This window comes from Podarcis pityusensis (assembly GCF_964106645.2).
Source record: "Podarcis pityusensis genome assembly, chromosome: 14".
Taxonomy (NCBI): Eukaryota; Metazoa; Chordata; class Lepidosauria; order Squamata; family Lacertidae; genus Podarcis; species Podarcis pityusensis.
In genome coordinates, this window is record NC_138039.1 from 13792310 (window position 1) to 13819646 (window position 27337).

Sequence of the window (27337 nt, forward strand, 5' to 3'; positions counted from 1 at the left end):
GGACCCTTCCTCTCCCCGCTGGTCCCCGGCAAGGAGTCATGTGACCGCCTCTCTGATTCCCCCATCTGCCCCCCTTCTCCACTGGAGCTAAGCTGATTCCCTTCCCTGTGGGAGTCATAAAGCCACGGTAAAGGCTTGTAATATTGCAGGGTGCCCCCTGACCTCGGCTGACCAGCACTCTGAGCTTTACAATGTATTGGAATGTATTGCAGTTGTGTTTCCTCTGGGCAGTGATTGACCTTATATGGTGAAGGGGGCAATAAAAGCCTTGACCGGATGAGGTAACGTGAGACACTGGCAAACAGCCATGCGGCTGGAGAGAGACAAAGGATAATAAAGTAGTTGCAGGAGGAGAGGGAGGAAAAAGGAGCTGCTCCTACCATCATGAAAATATTGCTGGCTCTCTGTGTCATAATTTTATGCTAAACTTCGCCACTTTGTCACGGCTGGCTCCGACACTTCCCCAGAAGATGGGCTGCCTCTCCCAATCCCGGGACGCTCTCTGGGATCCCTCTGGAGCTTGCTCTCTCCCTCTGGCACTGATGGCAGTTTTCTGACAGAAACCCTTGTTACATTAAATTATATATTTTTCAGAGAGGGAGTTTAAGGACAGGAAAGCAGTGCCTGTATAATATCCTTGCCTGGTTTTCAAATTACTGAAAACTAAAGAGATTTCATCACTGTTTGCTGGAGGCTTTTGAAAATCAATTTTCTCTCTCCCCACCCCACCCTCCCTCACCATCAAATCACATGTTTGTGTTGCTTCTACTGAGAGGCTCAGGAGATATAATAATTTCATCCACTTTCCTCAAATTTTCATTTACTTGTGAGCAGAATTCTGGGGAAGGGGCAGGCATGGATCCATTGAGAATCCAGGGAAATTAAATACTACCCAAGCAAGGAAAAACGGTACGATATGCTATAAGAAAGTACTAGAAACTATAGTAAGAGTAAGGTAAGAAGTATAAGTACATTCAATGTCGTAAATGTAACTTACATCGGGAAATGACCAGAAGTCTGTTTTCATATAATTTAATTTATTGGAATTTAGTTTATTGGATTTTTTACTTTAGTTTATTGTTGTTTAGTTGGAAATTATAAGAAAAGAGCATGTACAAATACAAGGTTTTTTTAAAAAGAGAGAGAGAGAGTCCAGGGGAAGGCTTGATTTCAGAAGTTAGACCTTGCCATCTTGGTAATAAAACATCTTCAGAGAAGGCATGTCTACCGAGAAGTAAACCACACTGAGTTAAATAGGACTGAAAGGTAAAGGGACCCCTGACCATTAGGTCCAGTCATGGCCAACTCTGGGGTTGCGGCGCTCATCTTGCTTTATTGGACAAGGGAGCCGGCGTACAGCTTCCGGGTCATGTGGCCAGCATGACAAAGCCGCTTCTGGTGAACCAGAGCAATGCACGGAAACGCTGTTTACCTTCCCACCTATTTATCTACTTGCACTTTGATGTGCTTTTGAACTGCTAGGTTGGCAGGAGCAGGAACCGAGCAACGGGAGCTCACCCTGTCACGGGGATTCGAACCACCAACCTTCTGATCGGCAAGTCCTAGGCTCTGTGGTTTAACCCACAGCACCACCCGCGTCCTTAAATAGGACTTACTCCCAGGTAAGTGAATATAGGATTGCAGATCCAGCTATACCTACAAATGATATTATTGTTCACACAAAATGTGAAAAGGGCAAGCAGTGAAATTCAAAAGCTGGTAGTATTTGTGTGTGTGTGCGTGAAGGCACTTCACCCAGTGGGTTGCTAAATCTTGCTGTGGACACGTTTAATGGAGTGGGGCAGGTGCTTCAAGCCCCCCCCCCACTTGCTCTGTTAAACAGCTTGCTGGGCTGCACCGCTCTTCCTCATGCTGCAGTTGGTGGGGCCTCCTATTGGCAGCCATGCAAACTGCAGAACCTGGAATCAGCCTTTTGAATGTGTTATAAACATGCAACACCAGATGGCGCCAGAGAGCAAATAAAATTATAAGCGATTTCCCATAGCGGATTTAATTTCTGACTTATTTATAACACGCCCCTCCCCCCCCCAGTGTGTAGATCCACCCCCTGACAACATTTTACATTCTTATGTATAAACCACTTCTTAAGAGCACCACTGACTGGACCATCCTGACATTGTACAAACAGGCAGTTTCTAGCTACTTCCTAAGCACCATTCTTCGAAAACAACATGGGAATGTAACATGTAACAAGAGTCTCTAAATAAATATAATCTAGCTGAAATATAGGATGGTTCTACATTGTCTATTAAGTATCAATAGTGATTGGATTGCAGACGGGGTTGTTTACTGAGCACTCATCCTGACTTGCTTATATTGTCTGATGTTATGCCAAGCAACTGTTATTCAACACCCCTCAGTGCATTTTCCCATCACATTCCTTTATTGCATTTTTTAAAAATCCAGTTTTGCGGTGTCTTTGGAAACTGGGTTTGGTGTGCAACAGCACAAAATCAACGTCAATGGCACATCCTGAATTTGCAGCTATGTGACTGAATCCTACCCAAAAAGAGCAACAGTCTGAAAGCACTCCTACTTAGTTGAGCTGTGGCTAATGCTTTCTTGAAACAACTGGAAAATATCTATGTATATTAGTTACAGCTCATTTCAAACTGACTGCTTTTGTGACTATACTTAGTTGGGCGTTGGTACCTACATGCTTTATGTAAGATCTGGTTGTTTTAACAACATAGTTTCATTGTTAGACACATACCCAGACGACGTTATACAACTCAGAAACTAGAATCTCTGTATAAACATGCAGACAACTTACCACAACCCACACTCTGGAATAGCAGAGAGCACTCCAAAAGGAAATTCACCAGGGTTTTTGAGAACTGAATTAAACAGCAAGCAGTACAACAACATTAACTTTTATCAGAGATCCATCGGTTGACATTTGAGAACCTTTCACTTGAATAGTCTGATGTAAGTCAAAAGTTAATGTTTGACTAGATTGCCACGTATTTGCAAAAAGGCCCCCGTTCTTTCCTCCAAATTAATTTATGCTGAAATGTAGGATATGCCTTCTTTTTTCCCCTTCAAAAGTCATTGGGGAATGCAGGTTGGATAAGGGAAAATGGAGTAGAGAGGCTTAGCAAATCCAGAAATGGCAGAACTCTGAAAGGTAGAAACGGTGGCCTCTCCTGTTTCATTCAACATCTTCCTGGGCTTGCCCTAGTTCTTCAAGTGGTGAATCAAGTGGTGATCAGTTCTGGGGTTCTGGTTTGGGTTCCTTTTGAAGGAGGTCACAGAGCTTTTCAACATTTTGTACTATTTTCATTAGTAATGAAGAAGAGGTTCAGCTCAGTTTGTATTTGAAAGTTAATTGTGTGTTCAGACCCACCCTAAATAAATTCACACTTGACTCAAATTTTAGTTTGGTTTTTGGCAGAATTTAGGCCACAACTTTATTGATTACAGAAACTGAGTGGTTGCATAGGCTCTGGTTTGATTAGCTCCCTGCACTTGCAGGTAGCACTGACCCAGGGTTTCGGCATAGGTCAGCCAAGGGTGAACACCTGGATGGGTGAAAAAATCGGGAACAGACTATGTCGGCCACCCAGATGTCCCCCTCTCAGGGGTTGACCAAACCATTTGAGTTCCTGGATTCCTTTAACGGAATACCCTTCACATAGGGATGGCAAGAGCGTTCCCCCATCCCTATCACCTGAACCAGAGCCTATCCGCAACCTTACAAGTTGTGACGATTTGCTACGCAGCAAGCCAAACCCAAATGGCAACAGCCAATCAGCCAAGTGGGGGAAATTCCTGCCGTGCCCCTGTCCCAACGGCAGACAACACACAATGGCATAGCAAGGTCAAGCACAAGCCATAAAAGTAGGGAGAGGTGGGCAGGTGTTCTGAATGCATGCACTGAAAGAGGAAGCTCTGGGTCACGTGCATGGGCATAAATAGGTCCCTCAGTCCGTTTGGACTGCACCCCATTGGCCAAATTGAACCCAACATCGAGGGACCTACCAATCAGGTGTTGTGGCTAATCAATCTTACCCACCCACAACCCAGGGGATTGGTCTCCAGGTCTCACCGCAACATGTGCCCTCTTTTAGGGAGGACATGATTTACCAAATTCACACTTCCCAAAACAAAAAAATGTGAACTGAAATGCAGGCTATTGTGACATTATTTACATGCTCTGGTAACTTCCAGATTGGGTTGTTGCAATGTACTGTGCATGAGGCAGCCATTGAAAACAACTCAAAAACCTAAATTGCTCCAAAATGCAACAGCCAGATTACTGGCTTGGGGTTCTGTTTAGATCTCGTATAATAATAGTCCGGCTCTATTCTGCCTTGGTCAGACCACGCCTGGAGTCCTGTGTCCCAGTTCTGGGCACCACAATTTAAGAAGGCTATTGACAAGCTGGATGTGTGCAGAGGAGGGCAACCAAGTTGATCAAGGGTCCAGAAAGCAAGTGTTGTGAGTAACAGTTGAGGGAGTTGGGTGTGTTTAGCCTTGAAAAGAGGAGGCTGAGAGGAGATATGATAGCCATCTTCCATTATCTAAAAGGTTGTCACATGGAAGATGGATTAAGTTTTCTCCTGTTCTGGAGGGTAGGACTCAAACCATGAACTGAATGGAACTAGTGGTGGACATAAATGTAGCCAGGAAGTTGAACATGATCAGCCAGTGGCATGGGATTGCTCAACGTGCCTCACTTTTGATCTGCTAGTTTTACTTGGTCATCCATTTGTAATACCAAACTTGCAGAGGTCTGCAGAACAGAGCCTCATCCAAGTTAATCAATCCTCCTTCGAACTCAGCTTCCACCTCGCTCTGATTTGAACTTGTCAGTTTCATGTTGACCTCAGTGTTAAGGTTTGGAACAGCCTTGTGTCTAAAGTTCAGGTTCGTTTGTAGATAAATTGAAGGCTGCATGCAAATGGAATCTTGAAGTTCCTCACCTTATTTGTTGGCAGAGAAATTGTGATGGGAGAACTCCATAGAATTTCTCCTGGGGGATGAGAAATTCTCCACCAGTTTCTCAGGGTTGTGCTCACCATTAGAAGTGGCACCATCTGGGTAGACTTCCGGGGTGGCGCCATCGGTAATGGCGGACTCCCTTTAAACTGGAGGGACCAGCTCCATGGGAAACGGGTCTTTCCCGCTACTGCGAAGCGGGGACCCTTTCAAAAATCACAGGCGGATGAAGCCTGTGACCATGGGACTCGGCGGGCACCTTTAGCGCCCCCCCAACCCGCAAAGGAACCCACTAACGGGCTCCGGAGCGAAGAGGGGGAAATGGCGCGGTGCTGAGAGTCAACTGCTTCTTCCGTGGAGCGCTGCCTTTTTCCTGGGACAATTTGGCTTTTAAAATAATCACCCGTGAGTACTTAAATCTCGCACAATTGGACTCTAAATAATGATTTGTGACTAGAAAGGAAAATTGGACTTAAAAATTTATTTTAATTTGGCACTGAAACGGGAAGGTCTTAACAGGAAGTCAGCCTTCCGTTTCTTTGTAGATAGATCAAAGCAAAGACATGGCAAAATAGAGTTCAGAAAATCGCCTGTAAAGGATTAACTTCCATCATTTAAAATTGTTGAACCCCTTTCGGAAGCAGGAGAAGAGGGGGGATTTTTTTCGGACTGTTTAAACCTGCAGAAGTGAGTGTAAAGTAAAGTAACTTTCCACCGTCTTGATCCTGGAGCGGGGTGTCAGGACTGACGTTCTTTGGGAAGCTCATTGACCAGAGACAAACGTTTTTGACAGATAGTTAAAAGAAGAGAAACATAGTGATTCCACTGTTCCTTTTCGCATTTTAAAGGAACAAATATTGACAAAATATCTGAAAAAGGAAACTTTGTTGTTAGATCTGTCTTTAAAAGAAAAGAATAAAAAGAAGTTCTTCCCCTAGAGGGAGCCTGTGAAACAGTTTCAAATTCTGAATCGGGGAGCTTGCAGCTGCTACAGATTACGATCGTGGGAATAACCTTCAGACCTTGCAGAACAATGTATTCAGAAGCCCTGCTGCGTGCTTTCTGTAAAACAAGTGCCCTACTGGAACAGCTACATGAGAAGACGGACTTGATGACTGATGCGATCAGAAATTTTGGACAGGCAGTGGGAAATTATATAGAGCCCACCCAGGATTTAAATCAGGAGTGTGCTTTGACAGAACAGATGAGAGAGGATGTTGCTGAACCTTGGGCGCCAGAGATGGAGGGAGCTGTGGCCCAGCAGGAACATGAGTTCTTGGATTTGACAAATGAACTTGGAAAAAGCCAGATTTGGAAAGATAAAGTTTGGTTTGGTTTGGAAATGGGGGGTTGGATAGACCCCCCTATGCAGAGATGTTTGGACTTTTCAAGTCTGGCAATGGGCCATGAGATGTTTGGGGTTGTGGGGGCTCTTAATTTTGGAGGGACTTTGAAATATGTTTTTAAATACCACATGGAGTTTAGTGGGGACTATGGAAAAGGGGCTGATTTGTTGAGAAGGGTCAAAAACATTGTTAAGTTGGAGTTCCCACGAGTGAAAGGAGCAGGAGACAAATTAAGTACTGGTATAAATATGAAGAAGAGTCGCGGAAGGGACATGGAAGGGACTTAAGGGCCTCGGACATAAGATTACCAGGTTAATGCGCTAGATTGATGAGATAGAAAGGACTGACAAAACCTGGGACCAGGAGGAAGAGACGCTGGATGAAGATTGGAAGAAAAAAAAATTTTTTTTTATTAGGATTGTTTTATAAAATTGGTGAACGTTGGAAAAATGTTGGAACGAAATTATTTGGCTTTAGCAAAAATGTTTAAAGAATTATGTAAGAATATTATGGTTATGAGAAACTGGTATAAATAAGATCTAAGTTTTAAATTTTAAGGTTTTTTATAGTAAGATAAGATTAAAATAGATTAAGGTAATGAAATGATAGAATATTATGAAATTATGTAAGAATATTATGGTTATGAGAAATTGGTATAAATAAGATCTAAGTTTTAAATTTTAAGGTTTTTTATAGTAAGATAAGATAAGATTAAAATAGACTAAGGTAATGAAATGATAGAATATTATGAAATATGGAAAGGATTTGCTGCGACAATTAATAACTAGGATACAAAAAAAGGGAGGGGTGAGGAGGTCAAAGAAAGAAGGAAATGACAATTAAGGATTTGAGAATATTGGATTTGTTTTTAAATGTTTGTGGCATATTTTTGTTTTTTTGATTGTGATGTGTTATTTTTTGATTCTGATTTTATCAATTTGTATTGTTTGATTGTGGCTTGTTTTTCCTTTGTTTTTTCTTTTTCTTTTTCCTTGTTTCTTTTTTGTAACTCTAAAAACTCTTAATAAATATAATTTAAAAAAAAAAAAAACAGAAGTGGCACCATCTGGACTTAGGCTTCATTCACACCAGACATTCGAAGCACTATGGTTTACTTTAAACCGTCACGGCTTCCTCCAAAGAATTCAAGGAGTGAGAGTTCTTAAGAGGCCCTGATTCCCCTCCCAGAACTACAGTTCCCTGAGTGGTTTAACGATCAATCCCTCTTCATGGGGAACTATGGGAATTGTAGCTCTCGGATGGGAATAGGGGCCTACTAACTACTCTCCATACTCTTAAAAAGCTAAAGCTCCCAGAATTCTGTGGGGGAAAGCCATGGGTTATTAAAGTGCTACCATAGCCCTTTAAATGTATGGTATGGATGCAAACTTGGTGGTCTTATGGGCCCCACCCCTCTTTAGACAGTTCTGTGTATTACTTCAAATGCTGTACAGGAACCTATTCCCACCCCACTGAGAAGATTCCTTCTATTACCATTTCTGTTACCTCAAAATCTGGTAAAGACAGCTCTTCTGCATTTGGCAACCCTTCTTCACAGATGGCACCACTCAGAGGGCTGTTAACTTCAAGTCTTGTTAGTGAGCTTCATAGGGACAGCAGAAGCTACCTTTAACCGAGCCAGACCATTGCTCCATCCAGCTCAGTACTACCTACACTGATAGGCAGTAGCTCTCCAGAAATCCAGGTAGAAGGTCTCTCCCAGCCCTACCTGGAGATGCTAGGCATTGGACCTAGGAACTTCTGCAACTGCTGCTGTTGTTTGTTGGCAGCTGGAGACTGGAGCATGCCAGCAATAAAAACCCCGGTGCCAGTGAAGTTAACTCTTTCTTCAAAGAATCCAAAACAGCACAGGCCTAGTGGTCACAGCAATTCTTCCTAGTAGGTCTTGGTCTAATGAGGCCCCAGTTGTGAGGACTGAAGGTCCCTGCCTTCCTGCTGCTCTCTAACTTCTTCCCCAGCAGCCTAAAGCTCCTTCATCTTATCTCTCTTTGCTTTGCCCTCTTCAGTCCTCTTTGTGTTCTGGGAGTCCATGGGGGAGGAGAGGTGGTTGCAGCAGGAAGGGGAGACTCCCTGGCTTCTTCAGCAGCCTGACACATCTCTGCCTCTTGGCTACTCCTTCTCACCAGCTTCCTCTTCTGCCACTGATTCTGGGCTGCTCTCTGCCACAGCCTCTTCCTGCTCACTAAACCCTGTTACCTCTCCAACTTCTGACCCCTCCTCCTCCTGGTTGGCTCCCTCTTCTCCCTCTGGCCACTCATCACCATCCTATCACCAGTCTCCTGGTACTGAGCTTTCTTCCCCCCGGGGGTTTTCTTGGGGTTCCCCAGCTGGTGCCTCCCATCCCTCCTCTGCATCCAGCCACCCCATGACATGACTTTATTCACCTTTCACTCTCGACTGAAGGCCACATTCTCTTCATAAGGCAAACCTTATGAAGGCCAAAGGGACACGGATGGTGCTGTGGGTTAAACCACGGAGCCTAGGGCTTGCCAATCAGAAGGTCGCGGCTCGAATCCCTGCGATGGGGTGAGCTTCCGTTGCTCGGTCCCTGCTCCTGCCAACCTAGCAGTTTGAAAGCACGTCAAAGTGCAAGTAGATAAATAGGTACCGCTCCGGCGGGAAGGTAAACGGCGTTTCCGTGCACTTATCTGGTTCGCCAGAAGTGGATTAGTCATGCTGGCCACATGACCTGGAAGCTGTACGCCGGCTCCCTCGGCCAATAAAGCGAGATGAGCACTGCAACCCTAGAGTCATCCACGACTGGACCTAATGGTCAGGGGTCCCTTTACCTTTACCTATGAAGGCCATGCCAATAGTGGGCAGGGCCATAGGCAAAAGTGACTGGAACAATGAATGCAGATTTCACCTTTGTACAGTAGGCTTCTTTCTGTACACAGCTGCAGAGGGCTCTCCACCCAAACAACAAAGAGCCATACTCAGAGTTCAAGGTCACCTTTATTTGCACAAAGTTTGTTAGGCAATGTTGGCTATTTATTGAGCTTTCCTTCTGATTTGTGTGTGGCAAGCAATCACTGATTGATTGATTGATTGATTGATTGATTGATTGATTGATTATTCAATTTATATACCACCCTTTAACCAAAGATCCCAGTACAACATTAAAACATAATTTACATAACATAAAAAACAATAAAACAATCGGGGGGGGGTGTCATTATATCCAACCACCCACTTTTAAAAGGCCATAGATTGTTTAATTGCTGAAGTCCTGTGTAAAATGGGAATGTTTTCACCTGACACCTAAAGACATGTGATGATGTCATCCTCGGCACACCACCAGGGATGAGGGCACCCAGAGAAGGGCCTTGCATGACAACCACATGGCCTGGGTCTGTTTGTATGAGGAGAGGAGGTCCTTAAGGTAATGAGGTCCTGAGACGTGCAAGGCTTTATAGGTCAGCACCAGTGCTTTGAATTGGGCCCAGAAACGAATTGGCAGCCAGTGCAGTTGGGCCAGTCATCTTGCACCCATGAGCAACCTGGCCATTAAATTTTGCACCAGCTAAAGTTTCCAAACCATCTTCAGAGGCAGCCCCATGTATAACACATTGCAGTAGTCTTACCAGAGGCCACACCAGTTAGGTAATCCCTGCACAGATAAGGGTGTAGCTGGGCCACCAGCCAAAGCTGACAGAAGGTACTCCCCACCACTGAGGCCACTTGGGCCTGAAGCTACAGCAATGGATCCAGGAGCACCCCCAAGTTATGTACCTGCTCCTTTAGAGGGTGTGTAAACCCCCAGGAGCAAGCAGTCTCCATCTGGTCTAAGGGACCACCTACTAACAGTGCCTCTGTCTTATCTGGATTGAGCTTCAGTTTATTGGCTCTCATCCAGTCCATTACAAAGGCCAGACCCCAGTTCAGCACATCCACCGCCTCACCTGCAGATGTGAAGGAGAAATAGAGCTTTGTGTTATTATCATCACTTGTCGTAAGAAGTCTGGTTGTGGGAGAGAAGTGAGTTTGTTACACAAGAGTGCTGAATCAACTTTAACTGCTGCTGATTTGTGATTGTAGTCATATGTACTATACCTATGTTTTGTAATGCCCATTGCACGCACAAATAAAATCGTTCTTACTTTAATTGCACAATCTGAATTTGCTGGAATGTGGCTGAATCCCAACCAAAAATAGTGGCAGGAAGAGCCTAGAGTCAAAGAGAACAGGAAAGAGATGTGCCCGCCACCAAATATAAAGTTGGAGCTGACTTAAATGGAAGCATTCTTGGGATGCAGCTGCTACTCAGGATTCTGGTGCAGGATTGCAGGATTAGGAGTTGTGCTGCTTGCAGTAGATGTCCATTTGCTTCCACAGTGCTCTTCTTGAAAATTTGTAAATGAAGCGAATATTTCAAAATCTCCTGAGGTCTCTTTCATCCACTTAAATCTCATGTTGCTGTCTCAGACTTGTCACTGCGTGGAAGAGTGGGTGGCACATAACAAGGGATATTTAAAGTCCATGGGTATCTCTGCATAGTAATGGTACAGTCCACTTTCCCTTCTTTCATTGTTTATCATCCCCACAGCCTCTAATCTGGATGCTCAAAGTCCAGCCAAGAGTTAGGTCATCCCAATATCAACAAGCCTTGAATAACATCCACAGCATTCAAGAAAACTTGGTAGTTGTGCAACCTCCCCCATTGTGTCAAACTCGCCCCCATTCTTTGTTTCTTAACTCGTTCCGTCTGATTTTCCCCGTGACTGTCTTCGGCAGCTCCTTGACAAACTCCATCTAGCAAAACAAGAACAACAACAAGAAAAGAAGCATGGCAAATCAACCCATCGAGTGACTTCCTCTACAACAGCTACGGCTGTTTAGCATAGTGTGAAATGCAGATGGAGTGTCTGCTCTGAATAATGACAGTCTATGTGGGCTGGCCTTTACAGGCAGTAGGATGAAGGGAGTTGTAGTTCAGCAACAACTGGAGGGCCAAAGCTTCCCTGCACCTGGTCTAGGTAAAACGTGCCGCTTCGGATTGCAGGTGGGGGCTGTTATTTCTGAGCAATCTGTCTGCAGAGGCATGGGGTCTGAGATCAGTGCATCTATCAGTCAATGAGTGTTGCAAACAGGCCTGAATTCAGTTAGCCTCCGACATTTATGGACTTGTTCATGAATGGTGAATATGGGTCACTTCTCAGAGTTTTTCAGGGAGGGTGTGGAATTCAGCATCCAGATTAGGCGAATGGATATCTGTTATTAGTGACAGTGAGTGTCCCAACTAGAGATGTTCTTATTACGATGTATTTAATAACACAGCATTCTTTATCAAGTCATGTACATTTAAGGCACTATTATACCACTTTAACATTAAGGGCTCCCCTCCCTAAAGATTATTGGGAGCTTTAGTTTGTTAAGGGTTCTGGGAGTTGTTAGGACACCCCTATTTCTCTCACAGAGATAAATTCCCAGAGTTCCTGGGAAAAGGGATTGACTGTTAAACCACTCTGGGCATTGCGGCTCAAAACCCTTAACAAACTATACTTCCCAATATTTTTGGGGGGAAGCCAAGATTGTTAGTGGCATAAAAGTGTTTTAAATGTTTGGTGAGGTTATGATCTCAGACACAGACATTTTGCTGTTGGGAAAATAAGTTTGAAAGTATGAAAGGAGGAGCCTTTCAAATCCCAGTAATTAAGAACTGGTTAACAAGATTGGGGAACATAGTAATCATGAGGAAAATTAGAAGTCAAATCAAAGACTAATGATAATTACTAGGTGATTAGATTCCAAAGTAACTGGAGTGCCTTCATTTCTTAAAAGATCAGAGGCATCATTATGGTATAGAAAATATGACTAGTGACCTTTCATATCTCTCTTTTTTGGTGTGGGGCGAGTATGTTAGTCCTGAGCTTACAACACCGCTCTCTCCAGCACCACTATCTCTAAACATCTCTATATTCCATGGTAATACTTGCCTTCCTTGGATATTTGTATGGAGCAGTAACTTTCTTGACGTGCTCCTGCAACTGGAGTGTTAATTTTTCCTTGTCTTGGAGTGTGTAGGCTGGGGACAGGACCACAAATGCTTTCACCACCTAAAAGACAGAGTTGGCATATAAGCAAAGACAATCTCTCTCTCTCTCTCTCTCTCTCTCTCTCTCTCTCTCTCTCTCTCATACACACACACACAAACACACACACGGGGCTGTGCCCCTGCTCACTCTAGTCACCAACACCCCTACCACACACCCTGCACAAACCCCTCTAAAGCCTCCCCTCCTCACATATTCTGGATGTCCTGCATGTGAGTATCCCATAGATGGCACTAGGATAACAGGATGCGGGATTAGGTGGACTATTGGCCTGTTCCAGAAAGGGCTCTTACTACTACTACTACTGCTACTACTACTAATAATAATAAAAGGTAAAGGACCCCTGACAGTTAAGTCCAGTCGCAAACTACTCTGGGGTTGCGGTGCTCATCTCGCTTTACTGGCTGAGGGAGACGACGTTTGTCCGCAGACAGTTTTTCCGGGTCATGTGGCCAGCATGACTAAGCCACTTCTGGGGAAACCAGAGCAGCTCACGGAAACGCTGTTTACCTTCCCACCGGAGTGGTACCTATTTATCTACTTGCACTGGCATGCTTTCAAACTGCTAGGTTGGCAGGAGCTGGGACCGAGCAACGGAAGCTCACCCCGTCATGGGGATTCGAACCGCCAACCTTCCAATCGGCAAGCCCTAGTCTCAGTGGTTTAGACCACAGTGCCACCCGTGTCCCAAATAGTAATAATAATAATACAGTCACAACAACAACAACAACAACAACATTATGTCACCCATCTGACTGGGTTGCCCCAGCCACTCTGAGCAGCTCCCAACAAAATATTAAAAAAACAATAAAACATCAACCACTAAAAACTTCCCTCTCCAGGGCTGCCTTCAGATGTCTCCTAAAAGTCATATAGTTACTTATCTCCTTAGCATCGGGTGGGAGGGCATTCCACAGGGTGGGTGCCACTACAGAGAAGGCCTTCTGCCTGGTTCCCTGTAGCTTCACTACCTGCAGTGAGGGAAGCACCAGAAGGCCCTCGGAGCTGGACAATGGGGGTGGAGATGCACCTTCAAGTCTACAGGGTCAAGGCAGATTGGGGCTTTAAAGGTCAGCACCAGTGCTTTGAATTGTGCTTGGAAACATACTTGTTTTATAAACAAAACATTTATTGATCAACCGTGTGAGGGACGTTAGACTGAGCAGCAGTGACAGGCCCAAGGGTACCCGGTGAGCTTCATGGCTGTGTGGCAGGTTTGAACCCTGGTCTCCCAGGATTTAGTCTGAGCACTACACAACTCTAACCACTGCAGCATACTAGCTCTCTTAGCCCCAGGCAGCAGGACCAATAGCCTGGGATTATGGGAGTTGCAGTCCAGTGAAACCTGGAGAGCCACAGGTTCCCCAGCCCTGCTGGACAGATGCTCTTTCTGCAATTGTTACCTCTCCTCTGAGCGGGTCTGGGCTGCTGACAGCTGCGGCTTCTGCTACCGCTGGATGTTCCAAAAGGGCGCTTTCTATTTCAAATGGTCCAATGCGATACCTAAGAAATTGACATAATAATAATAATAATAATAATAATAATAATAATAATAACAACAACAACAACAACAAAGCAACAATGAAATTGTAGGAGGAAAGATGCCCCGCACGGAAATGTCTCTTAACCTGAACAATGTCTATTTTGCAGATGAGAAGGATGAGTAGATTAGTTGCATTTGTTGGAACCTGGGGTGAAAACACAGACATCTTACATATAAAGAAGCTTACAGCTAACAGCTGAAAACTAGTAGAAGTTGCAGAAAACAATAAATCACAGACAGGGAACCTCTGCTCTGGGAGCTGAATCACAACTGCTACTACTCTAGATAATCATAACATCTCCTTTAACTCTCCTCTGAGGGACTCAAAGTATCATTAAACCCTCCGCATGTTAGCTTCACAGCAACCCTGTGAAGTAGATCAGCCTGCAAGCCTGTGATTGGTTGAAGGTCTCCCAGATCTTCGTCCAACATCCAGCGGCTACAGAGCACTGGCTGATTAGAATCATGTTCGTGCCAATGCAAGTTAGTTTGGGGATCCTGAAGCATCCGGGTTCAAAGAGCTACAGAAGCACACAATAATTAGGAAAGGAAGAGAACAAACCAACCCTGAAGAATTGATGACATCATCAGCTCTCCCAATAAACCAAAAGTATCCATCTTTATCCATCAGTCCTCTGTCCCCAGTAAGGTAAAAATCCCCTCGTTCTGTTGCAGCTGTTTTCTCTGGGTTATCCTAATGGAAACAGTTCAGAAAGGGGGAATTAGCTACAGGGACATTTTGCCCCAGGACTGCAGAGTTATAGGAGCATCAGAAGCTGCTTTACCCGGAGTCAGAACATTGGTCCATTTGGTTCAGTATTGTCTCTACACTGACAGAGAACTCTGGTTTGTTAAGGGTGCTGACAGAAGGTTAGGTAAAGGTAAAGGGATCCCTGACCATTAGGTCCAGTCGTGGCCGACTCTGGGGTTGCGGCGCTCATCTCGCTTTATTGGCTGAGGGAGCCGGCGTACAGCTTCTGGGTCATGTGGCCAGCATGACTAAGCCGCTTCTGGCGAACCAGAGCAGCACATGGAAACATCATTTACCTTCCTGCCAGAGTGGTACCTATTTATCTACTTGCACTTTGACGTGCTTTCGAACTGCTAGGTTGACAGGAGCAGGGACCAAGCAACAGGAGCTCACCCCGTTGTGGGGATTCGAACCGCCAACCTTCTGATCGGCAAATCCTAGGAGGTCCCTATTCCCTATCGCCCTCACAGAACTACAGTTCCCAGAGTTCAATGAGAAGATGAATGGTGGTTAAGCCAAACACAACTGTGTTTCATCAGTATGTTTGTTTTCATGCACAGTGTCCCCTAATATATGCATTTATGTAATATTGGTTGGTTGGCAAACTGCATAGCATATCTCCAGCCAGGTTTGTGGCCGACTAACATTTGGGGCTATTTTTCCAGCTGGAACTCACTGGAACTCAGTTCCGGCACCTCTCAGGTGGGCATCATTGCCATTCTAAGAGAACAAGGATCATGGTGAGTTCTGGTACCTCTTTATCTAGAAAAATAGCCTTACTAATATCCTATATCCTTTTTAATGTGCTTGTAGGAGGGGCTTGGAGGGAGAGGTGTTATTGTTTTGCTTTGTTGTTGTTTTTATTATGTATTTTGTGTTTTCATCTTGCATTTTTATGCTGTGAGCCACTCTGAGATCTACAGAGGAAGGGTGGTATGCAAATTTAAAAATAAATAAATAAAATGCAAATGAAAAATAAATAAAAAATAAATAAAAATAAATAAAAAATGCAAACGAAATTCAGAGAGGTGCAAATTTTGAAGGACAGATCTGTTCACACACACAGAGACGTATACCGGTATATATTGGAAAGGGCAGATTTGACAAATTCAGCTTCAAATGAAAACTGAATCTAATTTCTCTCCTACTGCTAATTGCTGTTGAGGATCTTTTGATGCCAACAGGCCTATGCATTTGTTAGAATTTCCTCAAGGTGAGCCAGTCACTTTAATGTTTCGTTTGTATTGCCTTTATTCTGTATTAGACGGACATATACAAAGCATGCTGTCCACTGTTTTGATATTTTATTTGGATGGATGGTATATGAATATTATTTTATATGTAAATAAAGACACAAATCTGCAACTCCTTCCAAGTTTCGCTTGGGAACTCCCCCCCCCCCCCCCGATTCTGGGGCGGTAGTGATTAAAATGCAGAATAAACCTGAGTTGAACCAAAGGGAACAAAGCTCTGTGGATTCACCCAGACTTTCTAATTATGGTGTCCCTTCATATGCCACACAAAAATCAATGGAGTTCTCCAGAAGGCTTCTTACTACATAGCGAGAGAAGAAACCAAGGGGTCTTTGGGGCTTCACTCTGATGCCTATTTCTCCTTCTTTCCCAGGTGGCAGAACATTTGCTTCTTCATCTATGATCTAGAAGAAAAGTAAAGGTAAAGGTAAAGGTAAAGGTAAAGGACCCCCGGACAGTTAAGATCAATCAAAGGCAAGTATGGGGTTGCGGCACTCATCTCACTTTCAAGCCGAAGGATCTGCTGTTTGTCCACTGACAGGTTTCCGGGTCATGTGGCCAGCAGGACTAAACTGCTTCTGGTGCACCGTGGCGGAAGCCAGGGTGCATGGAAATGCCATTTACCTTCCCGCTGCAGTGGTACCTATTTATCTACTTGCACTGGCTTGCTTTTGAACTGTTAGGTTGGCAGAAGCTGGGACACAGCAACGGGAGCTCACTCCGTCACGGGGATTCGAACTGCCGACCTTCTGATCGGCAAGCCCAAGAGGCTCAGTGGTTTAGACCACAGCATCAAGTATCCTCCATTCTGGTGTGTCACAACAGCTGTACTCTGTGGTTTCAGCTGGTGCCCATTGGGATTGTTGTTGTTGTTGTTTAGTCATTTAGTCGTGTCCTACTCTTCGCGACCCCATGGACCAGAGCACGCCAGGCCCTCCTGTCTTCCGCTGCCTCCCGCAGCCTGGCCAAACCCATGTTAGTAGCCTCGAGAACACTATCCAACCATCTCGTCCTCTGTCATCCCCTTCTCCTTGTGCCCTCCATCTTTCCCAACATCAGGGTCTTTTCCAGGGAGTCTTCTCTTCTCATGAGGTGGCCAAAGTATTGGAGTCTCAGCTTCAGGATCTGCCCATTGGGATTAGTGTGGCAGAAAGCAATGAGGCCAGCAGTAGGTAGAACCAAATGACTGGCAAAGTGAACTAATTTTAGTTTTGTCTCCACATTCTTCCTTGTTGAGTTTTACAAGGGCAACACTGAGACTAAGGAGGAAGGGGGAAGCTGGCAGCTGGGGCCACTCTGAGACTGGTTGTAAGTAGGCAGATAGGCAGCTGCGGGGGGAGGATGTTGGCTGAAGGCGGACTGACATTGGTAGTGCAGTGCCCCATTTTCCCTAATGGACCAACCTTCGCTGGCTGTCATTTAAAAATGGATAGGAGCTAGAAAAATAGGAACCACTCACCTTGACTTGATATGGTGCACTTGCCTTTCCCATTGAACCGGGTTTAATTTTCATCCCTTTTTTAACCGCACAAATCGCACCCTGTTTAAAAGAAGATTGTTATATTGTTTCAAAAGGGACTATATGGCATTTCCCCAGCAGCTTTTGATATCTTTGCATCTTGATCTTCTGCACGTTTACACTGAAGTGACTCGCAAGGATTTCAAATGGCACATTCCCAAGTTTCTGTAGCTTTACAACGTTTGACTAGGGCCAGGTCTACACTAAACTATTAGATATATTGTTCTAAAACGTCACAGGGCATACTGCTAAAATAAAAATGTTCCTTACCTTGTTTCCTTCATAACAAAGCAGTTTCCCTATTGCCCGGTTCCTGGTTGCTCTGCAACGCCCGATGGTGTCTCATTTTAATAACGCATTATTAAAAGCAAAACATAGTATGTCCAAATATGTTATGATAACCGTTCCTTAAACCTTCCTTAACGTTATAAATCATGAGTGTAGATCTGCCCTAAAGGTAAAGGTAAAGGGACCCCTGACCATTAGGTCCAGTCGTGACCGACTCTGAGGTTGTGGCGCTCATCTCGCTTTATTGGACAAGGGAGCCGGTGTACAGCTTCCGGGTCATGTGGCCAGCATGACTAAGCCGCTTCTGGCGAACCAGAGCAGTGCACGGAAACACCGTTTACCTTCCCACGAGAGCGGTACCTATTTATCTACTTGCACTTTGACGTGCTTTCGAACTGCTAGGTTGGCAGGAGCAGGGACCGAGCAACGGGAGCTCATTCTGTCACGGGGATTCGAACCGCCGACCTTCTGATCAGCAAGTCCTAGGCTCTGTGGTTTAACCCACAGTGTCACCCGTATCCCATAGATCTGCCCTAGGTTTCAATAAATAGCAGGGGATGTCACTGCTAGGTGCAGAAGTTGGGCCTGAACCCAAAATACCTCACTACTCTTTTTAGCCCATCTGTTGTTGTTTTTTTCTCCAACAGAAACCCATTTCTCGGGAGGCAAATTGGTGATGCTTAAAGACAATCAGCTTGGCCCAGAACATGAGCTGAAGGTGCAGAGGTGGGGAAAGCTGACAGATACTCACAATACCCAGAATCATCCTTTTAGGCAAGGAAGAAGCATTTTATGTGAGTTCAATGACAACTATTTATTTACCCAGTGAAAACACTAAATTTGGGTGCAAAGCAGGGGATCAGTGAAGGTCATGACCTGGGGAGACGGGGTGTGGCTGGGGAGGGATATGGCATGAGAAGAATCCTGAGGGCCAGATAGTGAGGCTTGGCATCCACCTTGGCCCATGTGTTTGAGGTCCCCTATCTCCATCTTAAAAGATCATTGAAAGCGTAAGAACACACAGGAGCACCTACTGTTTCCGTCTGTCCATAGAGATCATAGATCTGCAGTCCTGTCATGCTCTTCCACTGCTCCATCACTTCAGGATTCAGAGGTTCCCCTCCACTTAAGCAGTACTGCAGACTCATGAACTTATAACTGAATGTGGGTGAACAAAATAAGAGAACCCCCAAGGACATTTTATGCAGCATCTTAGAAACGCACAGTTCAAAGGGGGGGGGGGTCATCAACAAGGCCTGGCAGGTTGTTGGGAGTTACACTTCATGGGGAAAGAACATGAACTCTATTCAGTCATTTGGTGGCTGTGGGTACGGAATAGGTGAAGGGGGTATCTCTAGGGCACACCTGGCTCACCCCACCCCCATATATCCCAACATATGTGTTGTCCAGGAGTGTGGCTGGTGCAAGCACTGGCATCTAGCGGGCAGGCCTAGATAGGCACTTTCTAGAGAGCCCCTTCTGAGTACCCAGAACATGTTGCACAGAAGTTATTGGGCACCCTAGGAAAAGCACATTTCCCACGCTTCCCGATGTCCCAGATACTGCTTTGATGGTATTTAAGACTATGGTGAAATGTGGTCTCAACACACCTTCAGGCCACTGGAAAAAAAGGATCACTGCATCAGTATCTAAATATAGTTGTGTGTCTCCATCCTGAGCCATGAGTATGTATACAGATGTACTCTTCATTTGGAATCCAGCTTGGCCTGTTTTGCTCCTGATGACATCATTAGGAACACAACTGGGTCCTTATCCAATTTGTGTAAGCCTTCCAAACCGCATCAATAAACCTTTGCACTTCCCGCTTGTCATTCACCTGACTTAGCAAAGGCAGCTGTGACCATGGTAGTGCCAGGCCGTGAGATTTTCCTCTCTCTTCCTCCCTCTCTCTGGCACCCTGAATGCTGTTATGGCAGGGGCACAAGTGTCTGGGAGGTCTAAACTGAAGCTATTGGGTGCCTTGGGAAAAACACATTTCCCAGGCTCCCTAGTGCCCAAGGCACCACCAAGGGGAAAGAGCAAGAACCACACCCCTTCCTGCTGCTACCACTCCAGATACCAGAATTAGAGGTAGAAGTTCTTCTCTTCCTCTCAAATTGCAATTGTAATTCTTGGAATGGAATTCTTTGTCTGGTATTGGAAACAAGTAGGGCAAGATGCTAAGGTTTGTATTTCAAACTAGAGCTTCAATAACATCACTGACATCACTGAGTCTGGACGCATGCAGCAAATCCATTCTGAAACAATCGTATTCAAGGTACCTGGTGAGATCGCTCTGTGCCAACATGCGGAACAAGGTTGGAGGACCCAGGATGGTGGTGATGGGAAACCGGGACAGAGTCTAGCACATAAAAAAGGCAAAGGTTGTGCAAGAACAACACAATCTGATCCAACCCAATGTCTTGTTCAACTGAGTTTTATATTAACTGTCTTGGTTCATCTCACAAATTGGCTGATGCACAGTAGTGCTAAACTAGGCGGGTGGGGAACTTTTTTCAGGCTGAGGGTCACTCTCTCTTCTTGGTGACCTTTTGAGGGCCACATGCCCATGGTGGGTGGGGCCTGAGGGGAAAGTGGGCGGAGCAACCAATGTTAATTTTACCCTTGAACAGAGGGCTTAGTTCTACACACTCTCTAGTCTCCAAATGAAAAGCATTATCAGAGTTCAAGGACACAGTCTATCCGGACCAAAACACCCAAGGAGAGTACAATGCAAGTCTAGCGAGGGTTGTAGTTTGGGGAGAACCCCAAAGGCCAGACTGAGAGGGCTGCATGTGGCAGAAAACAAGCTTGTGCCATCTTCCATTGACAGTCCTTCAGATATTTGAAGAAGGCTCTCATGTCTCGGTTCTCGTATTGTTTCAGAAAGTGTGAATTAGGTAGCTTTATCTTGAAATGCAAACTGAATTTATTTTGAATTTATCTCTAATCCCTCAGGACAAACATTCTCCTCCATCCCTAAGTAAAACAAGAGCAATTGTGGTCTGATTAACCTTAAGTGGGCATAAATCCCAACCTATTCCACAGGCTCAGAGACAATAGCAATTAGTCAAAAATAATGTTAAAAAACAATCAGTCTCATTACTGTTCCTCCACTTCTAATGTAATCCCAGCCACGGACAAGCTGCCATTATAGAGAAAAATCAGGTAGAATGTTTGAAGAGACAGGAGCAAGAATCTTACATTCAGGATAATTGTTGATTCTATTTGCTGCAGGCTGTGTATGAAGACGCAGGAACCCAAAGCCCATGGTTCGAAAACAGATCCCAGAGAAGCCACCACCCATCCTGTATCTGCAGTGGACCACATAATGTCAGCAGGGGTCAAATCCAGCCAGTATCTGATATAACAGAGGAAAGAAAATGGCAACAGGCAATTCAAGCATGCAACAAGGGCCTTGAAGATTATGCTCAGCGGCTGGCATTGTACTGTTTGGTATTATTATTATTATTATTATTATTATTATTATTTATTAAATACATTTGTACCCTTCAAAGTTTGCAACCCTGATCTACTAGGGTCTCTGCCCCCATTTTGGAAAGCCTAAGGAGCCCCCCCCCCTTAGATTAATGCTGATCAGGTACCGCCCAGTAATTGTGCCTGGTGTTCTGCTGCATTCACATTTAGGTGTGCAGTCTGAGACATGAATTGCATGAATGCGTCTCTGCCTTCAGTGCTCCACAAGGCTGTTCTGCATTCCCAAATGCCTATCTTACTTTGCTGCACTTTAACTTACCAAGTTGCCTTGCTTCACCATAAGCTGGACTTCACTTTGCCTTGCTTGACCCTCCTCTGTCTTCCTGAAAACTGGACTTTGCCCTGCCTTGCCTTGCCTGACTCTGTGATGCTGGACCCTGAACTTGTGCCAAGAGAAATTGAGGGAAGATTGGCTGGGGGTGAGTGAGAGTGAAGTTCTTCATGAGTTTCTCAGGGGTGGGTCTCAGTATTACTGTTGGCAGCAGCAACAACTGTGTTGGCATCCTGGCCGCCATTTTGTATCCCTCATAATGCATTTCTGGGGAATTGTGGAATGGGGGCTGATGGGAAATGGAAACTGCCTCACAAAATGGTGGAGAATATATGGAGAAAATGTTGCAAAGTAACCTTCTTTGGTGAGGAGAAATAGAAAACCTCAAGACCTTTTCTCAGTACATTTTTGCTTCGGCTCTATCTGATACCTTTTGTGGGCGATGGGCCGAAAGCCAAGACTTCCTTGGGAATGCTCAGCCATCTTTGGAGCCCCTGTTGTTCCACTGGTGAAGTAAATGACCATTGGATCATGGATCTTTGTTCTCACACAAGTATGGCTGTCGGGAGCCTCTCTGTGTAACACAGAAAGCCACAATAGTTAAAGTAACTCCAATCACAAATGCAAGAGGCCACTTTCCACCCACAATCACATACCCAGATTTAGCCTCTATCTACGCAAGAAGCCTTAACAGAGCTCAGGGACGCTTTCTAGCCAGGCACAAGCACCCAAGGAGGCTGCAAAGCAGGGCCTGAGAGGGGGGTGGTCTGGGGAGAGAAAGCCATGTTGTTGTTTTCAGGGGGTACTCAAGGGTATTGGGACGCGGGTGGCGCTGTGGATTAAACCACAGAGCCTAGGACCTGCTGATTAGAAGGTCGGCGGTTCGAATCCCTGTAATGGAGTGAGCTCCCGTTGCTCAGTCCCAGCTCCTGACAACCTAGCAGTTTGAAAGCACAACAAAGTGCAAGTAGATAAATAGGTACTGCTCCAGCGGGAAGGTAAACAGCGTTTCCGTGCACTGTTCTTGTTCGCCAGAAGTGGCTTAGTCATGCTGACCAATTGACCCGGAAGCTGTATGCCGGCTCCCTTGGCCAGTAAAGCGAGATGAGTGGCGCAACCCCAGAGTCGGCCACGACTGGACCTAATGGTCAGGGATCCCTTTACCTTTACCTTTACTCAAGGGTATGCAGTACTGGCACCTCTTTTTTGTTGTTAAAAAGTGTGGCACTTACTGTAACAACTTCATGGTGAATACCAGCACCTTTTTTTTTCTAGGGGAAAAAAGCACTGAGAGAATGTATGCCTGGAAAATGGCTATGGCCTGAGGAAAGTCTCAAGGGCTAACCACGGAGGCTTGGAGGGCTGCATTTGGTCCCCTGGCCCAGAAGGTTCTCCACCCCTGTGTTGTTGGGTGAAGCACAATGAGGGATACTCACTTGCAGAGTTCTTTGAAATTCAGCCACCCATCCCTCGGGCCTTCAGATACCACCAGCTTGGTTTGCAGGAAGTTGCAGCTGTCTGCAATGGAATCCACTGCAGGGGCCAAAGCGTCTGTGGTGATAATACACTTGGCCTTCGATGCCTGAAGTCTATGCTGAATGTCTTTTGCTGTTAACTGGGATATTCCAGGCATAAGGGTGATTCCTACAAGAAGAGCAATGTTCTTTTTAATGACCGGTGGATCTGTGTTGTAGGAGTTTTGGAGACTCAAATGCTTCTGGGCCAAATGGAGAGGCCTGGTGGCAGGGGCGTAGGAAGGAGGGCTGCCCCATGTGCCATCATGGAGGGGGTGACAAATTATCAAGGAACAATTACTGCCCTACTAGGGCAGTTCATAAAAAACCTTTAAAAAAAAAAGCCTGTTCCAAAAGTCCTACCTTACTACACTAGGGATTATATAGCTACATATGAAATTTCATGCATATCAGTTAATATCTTGACCCTTCTCCACGAAAATAGCTGTTTACTTGGCCATTTTCCTATGTTGTGAAGGCTGAAATTTCAACAAAGCACATGCCTTTGCTAGACTCTTTTCGGGCACCTGCTGAAAGCATTCTTCTTTAGGCAAGCATACCTAGATCTTAGGAAGTTGAAGAATTTTAATCTTAATATTTTAGCTTTTGTATGTTTTAAAGTAGGATTGTTAATTTTTCTTGATTTTACTGCTGTGGTGTTTTTTGTTTGTTTGTTTTGGTAAACCACTTTGCAGGTTTTTAAAAATAAATTTTATTAAATGAATAAACAATAAATATAAATAAAATAACGCAAGCCAAAACACAATCCATCCTGTAGATTTAAGTATCTGTCCATAGTCGCCTGCTTGTTATCAGAGGCTCAGAATCCACATTCCTTTGTAAGAAAATATGAAATAACATAAAACCATTTTTGCAGGCAAAAAAAATAAAATCAATGTGGGGTGTGTGTGACAAGAAATGTTCTGCACCAGGTACCACCTGACCTTCCTATGCCTCTGCCTGGTGGGTCTAATCTGGCCCATGGCATGGAGTCTCCTGACCACCATTTTATGGCAGCTGTGGGGGAACCATTGGCCCACCAGATATTACTAAACTACAACTCCAATCATGCCTCACCATTGACCCTTCTTTCTAGGGCGGATGGAAGTTGTAGTTTAGTAACATCTGGAGGGCCAGAAAGTGCCCACATTTGCTTTATTGTTCCAACTTGTGGGTCGCCACCAAGAGCTGTCCCCCCCCCAACATGATGCCTTCCTGATGTCTTGCACTACAACTCCCATCATCCTTGACCATTGGAAGTTTTGGCTGGGGGTGATGGAAGTTGTAGTTCAAGACAGTTCCAAGAAAGGCTGTATTTCAAGGATCGGGAACTTGTGGCCTTCTGGTTCTGTGGTTGCAAGACTCCAGGTCCCATCATCCCTGAACATTGGCCATACTGGCTGAGGCTGATGGGATTTGGAGTCTAACAACACCGGAAGAGTCACAGGTTCACCATCCCTGCGGTATTACGTTCGGCTATTTTTATTGACCTGTCCTTATACAAGCCACGGTCACCAACCACCATTCCGGGATTCGGGGCAGGATAACCAAAACTCTGTCTCCTTTGCATAGCCCACATTGGTTGGAGAGTATATTGGCCACTTTCCTGGACAGGACTCCCAACTCCTCAAAGCTCCACCTTACTTCACCCCCTCTTCCATTTATCCACCATAGAGCTGGGTTAGAAGGTCTTTTTCCTTCCTGCAAAATAAATGCAGATGTGTTAAAAGAAAAGGAAAAGTTTGTTTTGTTTATAGACCTGATTTAGCAGGGGCGGGGGTCCTTTCTTCAGCCTGAGGGCTGACCGTGTTTATTTGAAATGTGTGTTTCTGGGCACTGTGATCTATCGTGTTTTTAGGTACCATGCTCTTGTGTGTTTAAGGGGGCCGTGTCCTCATGCGCAAGCAAAGCCCCCCCAAATGGGATGTCCTGATTTAAGCGGGACAGTTGAGGGGTATGTGATGACCACGTCAATTCCAGATCAGGCTTGGAGGGTGTGTGGATGAAACTTATTACTGGGCTCCTCCAGGCAGCCTGTTATAATAATATAACAATAATAATTTATTATTTATACCCCGCCCATCTGACTGGGTCTCCCCAGCCACTCTGGGTGGCTTCCAACCAAATATCAAAAACAATACAGCGTCAGACATTAAAAACTTCCCTTCAGGTGTCTTTTAAAAGTAAAATAGTAGTTTATTGCCTTGACATCTGCTGGGAGGGCGTTCCATATGGCAGCCGCCACTACCAAGAAGGCCCTCTGCCTGGTTCCCTGTAACCTCACTTCTTGCAGCGAGGGAACCGCCAGAAGGCCCTTGGAGCTGGACCTCAGTGTCCGGGCTGGATGGTGGGGGTGGAGACGCTCCTTCAGGTATACAAGACCGAGGCTCTTTAGGGCTTGAAAGGTCAGCACCAACACTTTGAATTGTGCTCAGAAACGTACTGGGAGCCAATGAAGATCTTTCAGGACTGGTGTTATATGGTCTCGGTGGCCACTCCCAGTCAGCAGTCTAGCTGCCACCTTCATCCTTATTTGCTTACATAAAGCTTATGTGGAGGCTAGATTGTATCTGGTCTTTACTCAATGTCTGTTGCAATCTGGTGGGGGTGGGTTTGTACACCAAAGAGCATTATACCTGATTTGTCTGTGGGGTGTTTATACATCTGCCCATTAATCATTTGCTCACTCCTCACTTTTTAATGCATTCCTCCATAATTTTCTTAAACGTAAAAGGTTCAATTATTTTTAAAAGTGGATTGGTTGTGCTGGGATGATAGAGCGTTTTAATCCACTTTAGTTGTGCAAACCTAAATTTTGTTGTATGTACTTGAAACAAATTTCTGATGGTTTGGAGGTGCTCACTATTTAGAAGTTGGCATCAAAGCATCATATGTGTGTATATATATTTTTCTAGAAATACACACACACACACACACACACGTTAACTGCTTTTCAAAAAAGGACACAATCAGATATTAATTTAGAAGGAGCCACTTCATCTGTAGAAGGAAAGTAAATTCTACCTTCTCGATCTGTGACCATTTATCCAATACATCACTTGCAAAGTTAAAATACTCAGGTAGCTGCTGCTCTCCTTGGCTTTGAGCTACATACTGAGCAAAAATGGGAGAGCCGAGGAACCTGTTGTGCCTGTGGAACCATCGGTGATGCAGTCGAAGTATCCAGAACGATCTGAGAATCTGTGATTTCAGTAAAGTTTTCATGGCGGAAGAATTAAACCTTGCAATGACGTTAGCGCTAAAAAAATTAAAATATTCCTTTGGGTCACCAATCTACAAGAAAAAAAAGCGTGGCGCAGAAGAATAAATACAATTCCAAATAATGGCAGCCATTGTCATCTTTACAACAACCTTTTAAGGAAGATTAGCACAATTGTTCTCTTGTTGCAGACCATGCATTGATGGAAGGAAAGATACAGTACTTGCCTAAGGCAGGGGTGTGAGTCAGGGAGATCTGGATTTACTGAGCTGCTTCAGATGACCTGTTTATCAAGTAGTCATCCTGATTTGTTTGGACAAAGCTTACAGAGAGGTGATACTATGCCCAGCCATTAGCATTTGTTCTGATGTGTTGGAGAGGTTATATGACAATGAGCACACATCCTGATTTGTTTAGACATCTTCCCATTAAACAATTTGTTCATCCCACAATTGTTGTTGTTGTTGTTGTTGTTGTTATTTCCTCCCTCTCTTTTTTATTGAATTGACAATGTAAGTGAGTTGATAACAGAACTATTCACACATACACATATATTTACAGAAGTTTGTGTGTGTATTTGTATATTAAAGGGTAAAAGTAAAGGGACCCCTGACCATTAGGTCCAGTCGCGGACGACTCTGGGGTTGCGGCGCTCATCTCGCTTTATTGTCCAAGGGAGCCGGCATACAGCTTCCCGGGTCATGTCGCCAGCATGACTAAGCCCCTTCTGGCGAACCAGAGCAGCACACAGAAACACTGTTTACTTTCCCGCCTATTTATCTACTTGCACTTGTCGTGCTTTGGAACTGGCAGAAGCAGGGACCAAGCAATGGGAGCTCACATCGTCATGGGGATTCAAACCGCGACCTTCTGATTGCTAAGCCCTAGGCTCAGTGGTTTAGACAAATACTATATATGTAAATATACAAATGCAAATACTACACACACACACACACACACACACACTTATGTTTTTATGACATTGAATAAGCTTCATGGCTGAGTAGGGATTTAACCCTGGCCTCCCAAATCCTAGTCTGGCACTTGAACCACTACACCACACTGCCAGTTCACTGCCAGTTCACACTGTTGATCAGC

General features: G+C 44.9%; 2 protein-coding genes and 1 long non-coding RNA gene across 4 annotated transcripts in view; 1 reads left to right on the forward strand and 2 right to left on the reverse strand.

The window, feature by feature from the left end:
- Nucleotides 1-27337, reverse strand: part of LOC308462972 (acyl-coenzyme A synthetase ACSM3, mitochondrial-like) — a 313063-nt gene that overhangs the window by 22494 nt on the left and 263232 nt on the right. The gene's annotated exons all lie outside the window — the stretch shown is intronic.
- Nucleotides 808-16652, forward strand: LOC308463146. 2 transcript variants are annotated; one of them, XR_013979484.1, is made up of 3 exons: nt 808-955; nt 15342-15416; nt 16303-16652. It is a non-coding gene; the product is annotated as an uncharacterized lncRNA (long non-coding RNA). The 2 variants fall into 2 exon arrangements; XR_013979485.1 differs by lacking the exon at nt 808-955 and adding an exon at nt 1354-1622.
- LOC308463110 (acyl-coenzyme A synthetase ACSM4, mitochondrial-like) lies at nt 9543-26569 on the reverse strand. Its single transcript, XM_080981325.1, has 13 exons — nt 26044-26569; nt 24510-24720; nt 22942-23149; nt 21936-22079; nt 20941-21097; nt 20019-20098; nt 18771-18894; nt 17389-17469; nt 16232-16333; nt 14492-14619; nt 13786-13885; nt 12266-12385; nt 9543-11081 (listed from the first exon to the last, which is right to left on the reverse strand). The coding sequence occupies exons 1-13, from the start codon at nt 26242-26244 to the stop codon at nt 10995-10997; spliced, it is 1743 nt and encodes a 580-aa protein (XP_080837451.1). The 5' UTR covers nt 26245-26569; the 3' UTR covers nt 9543-10994.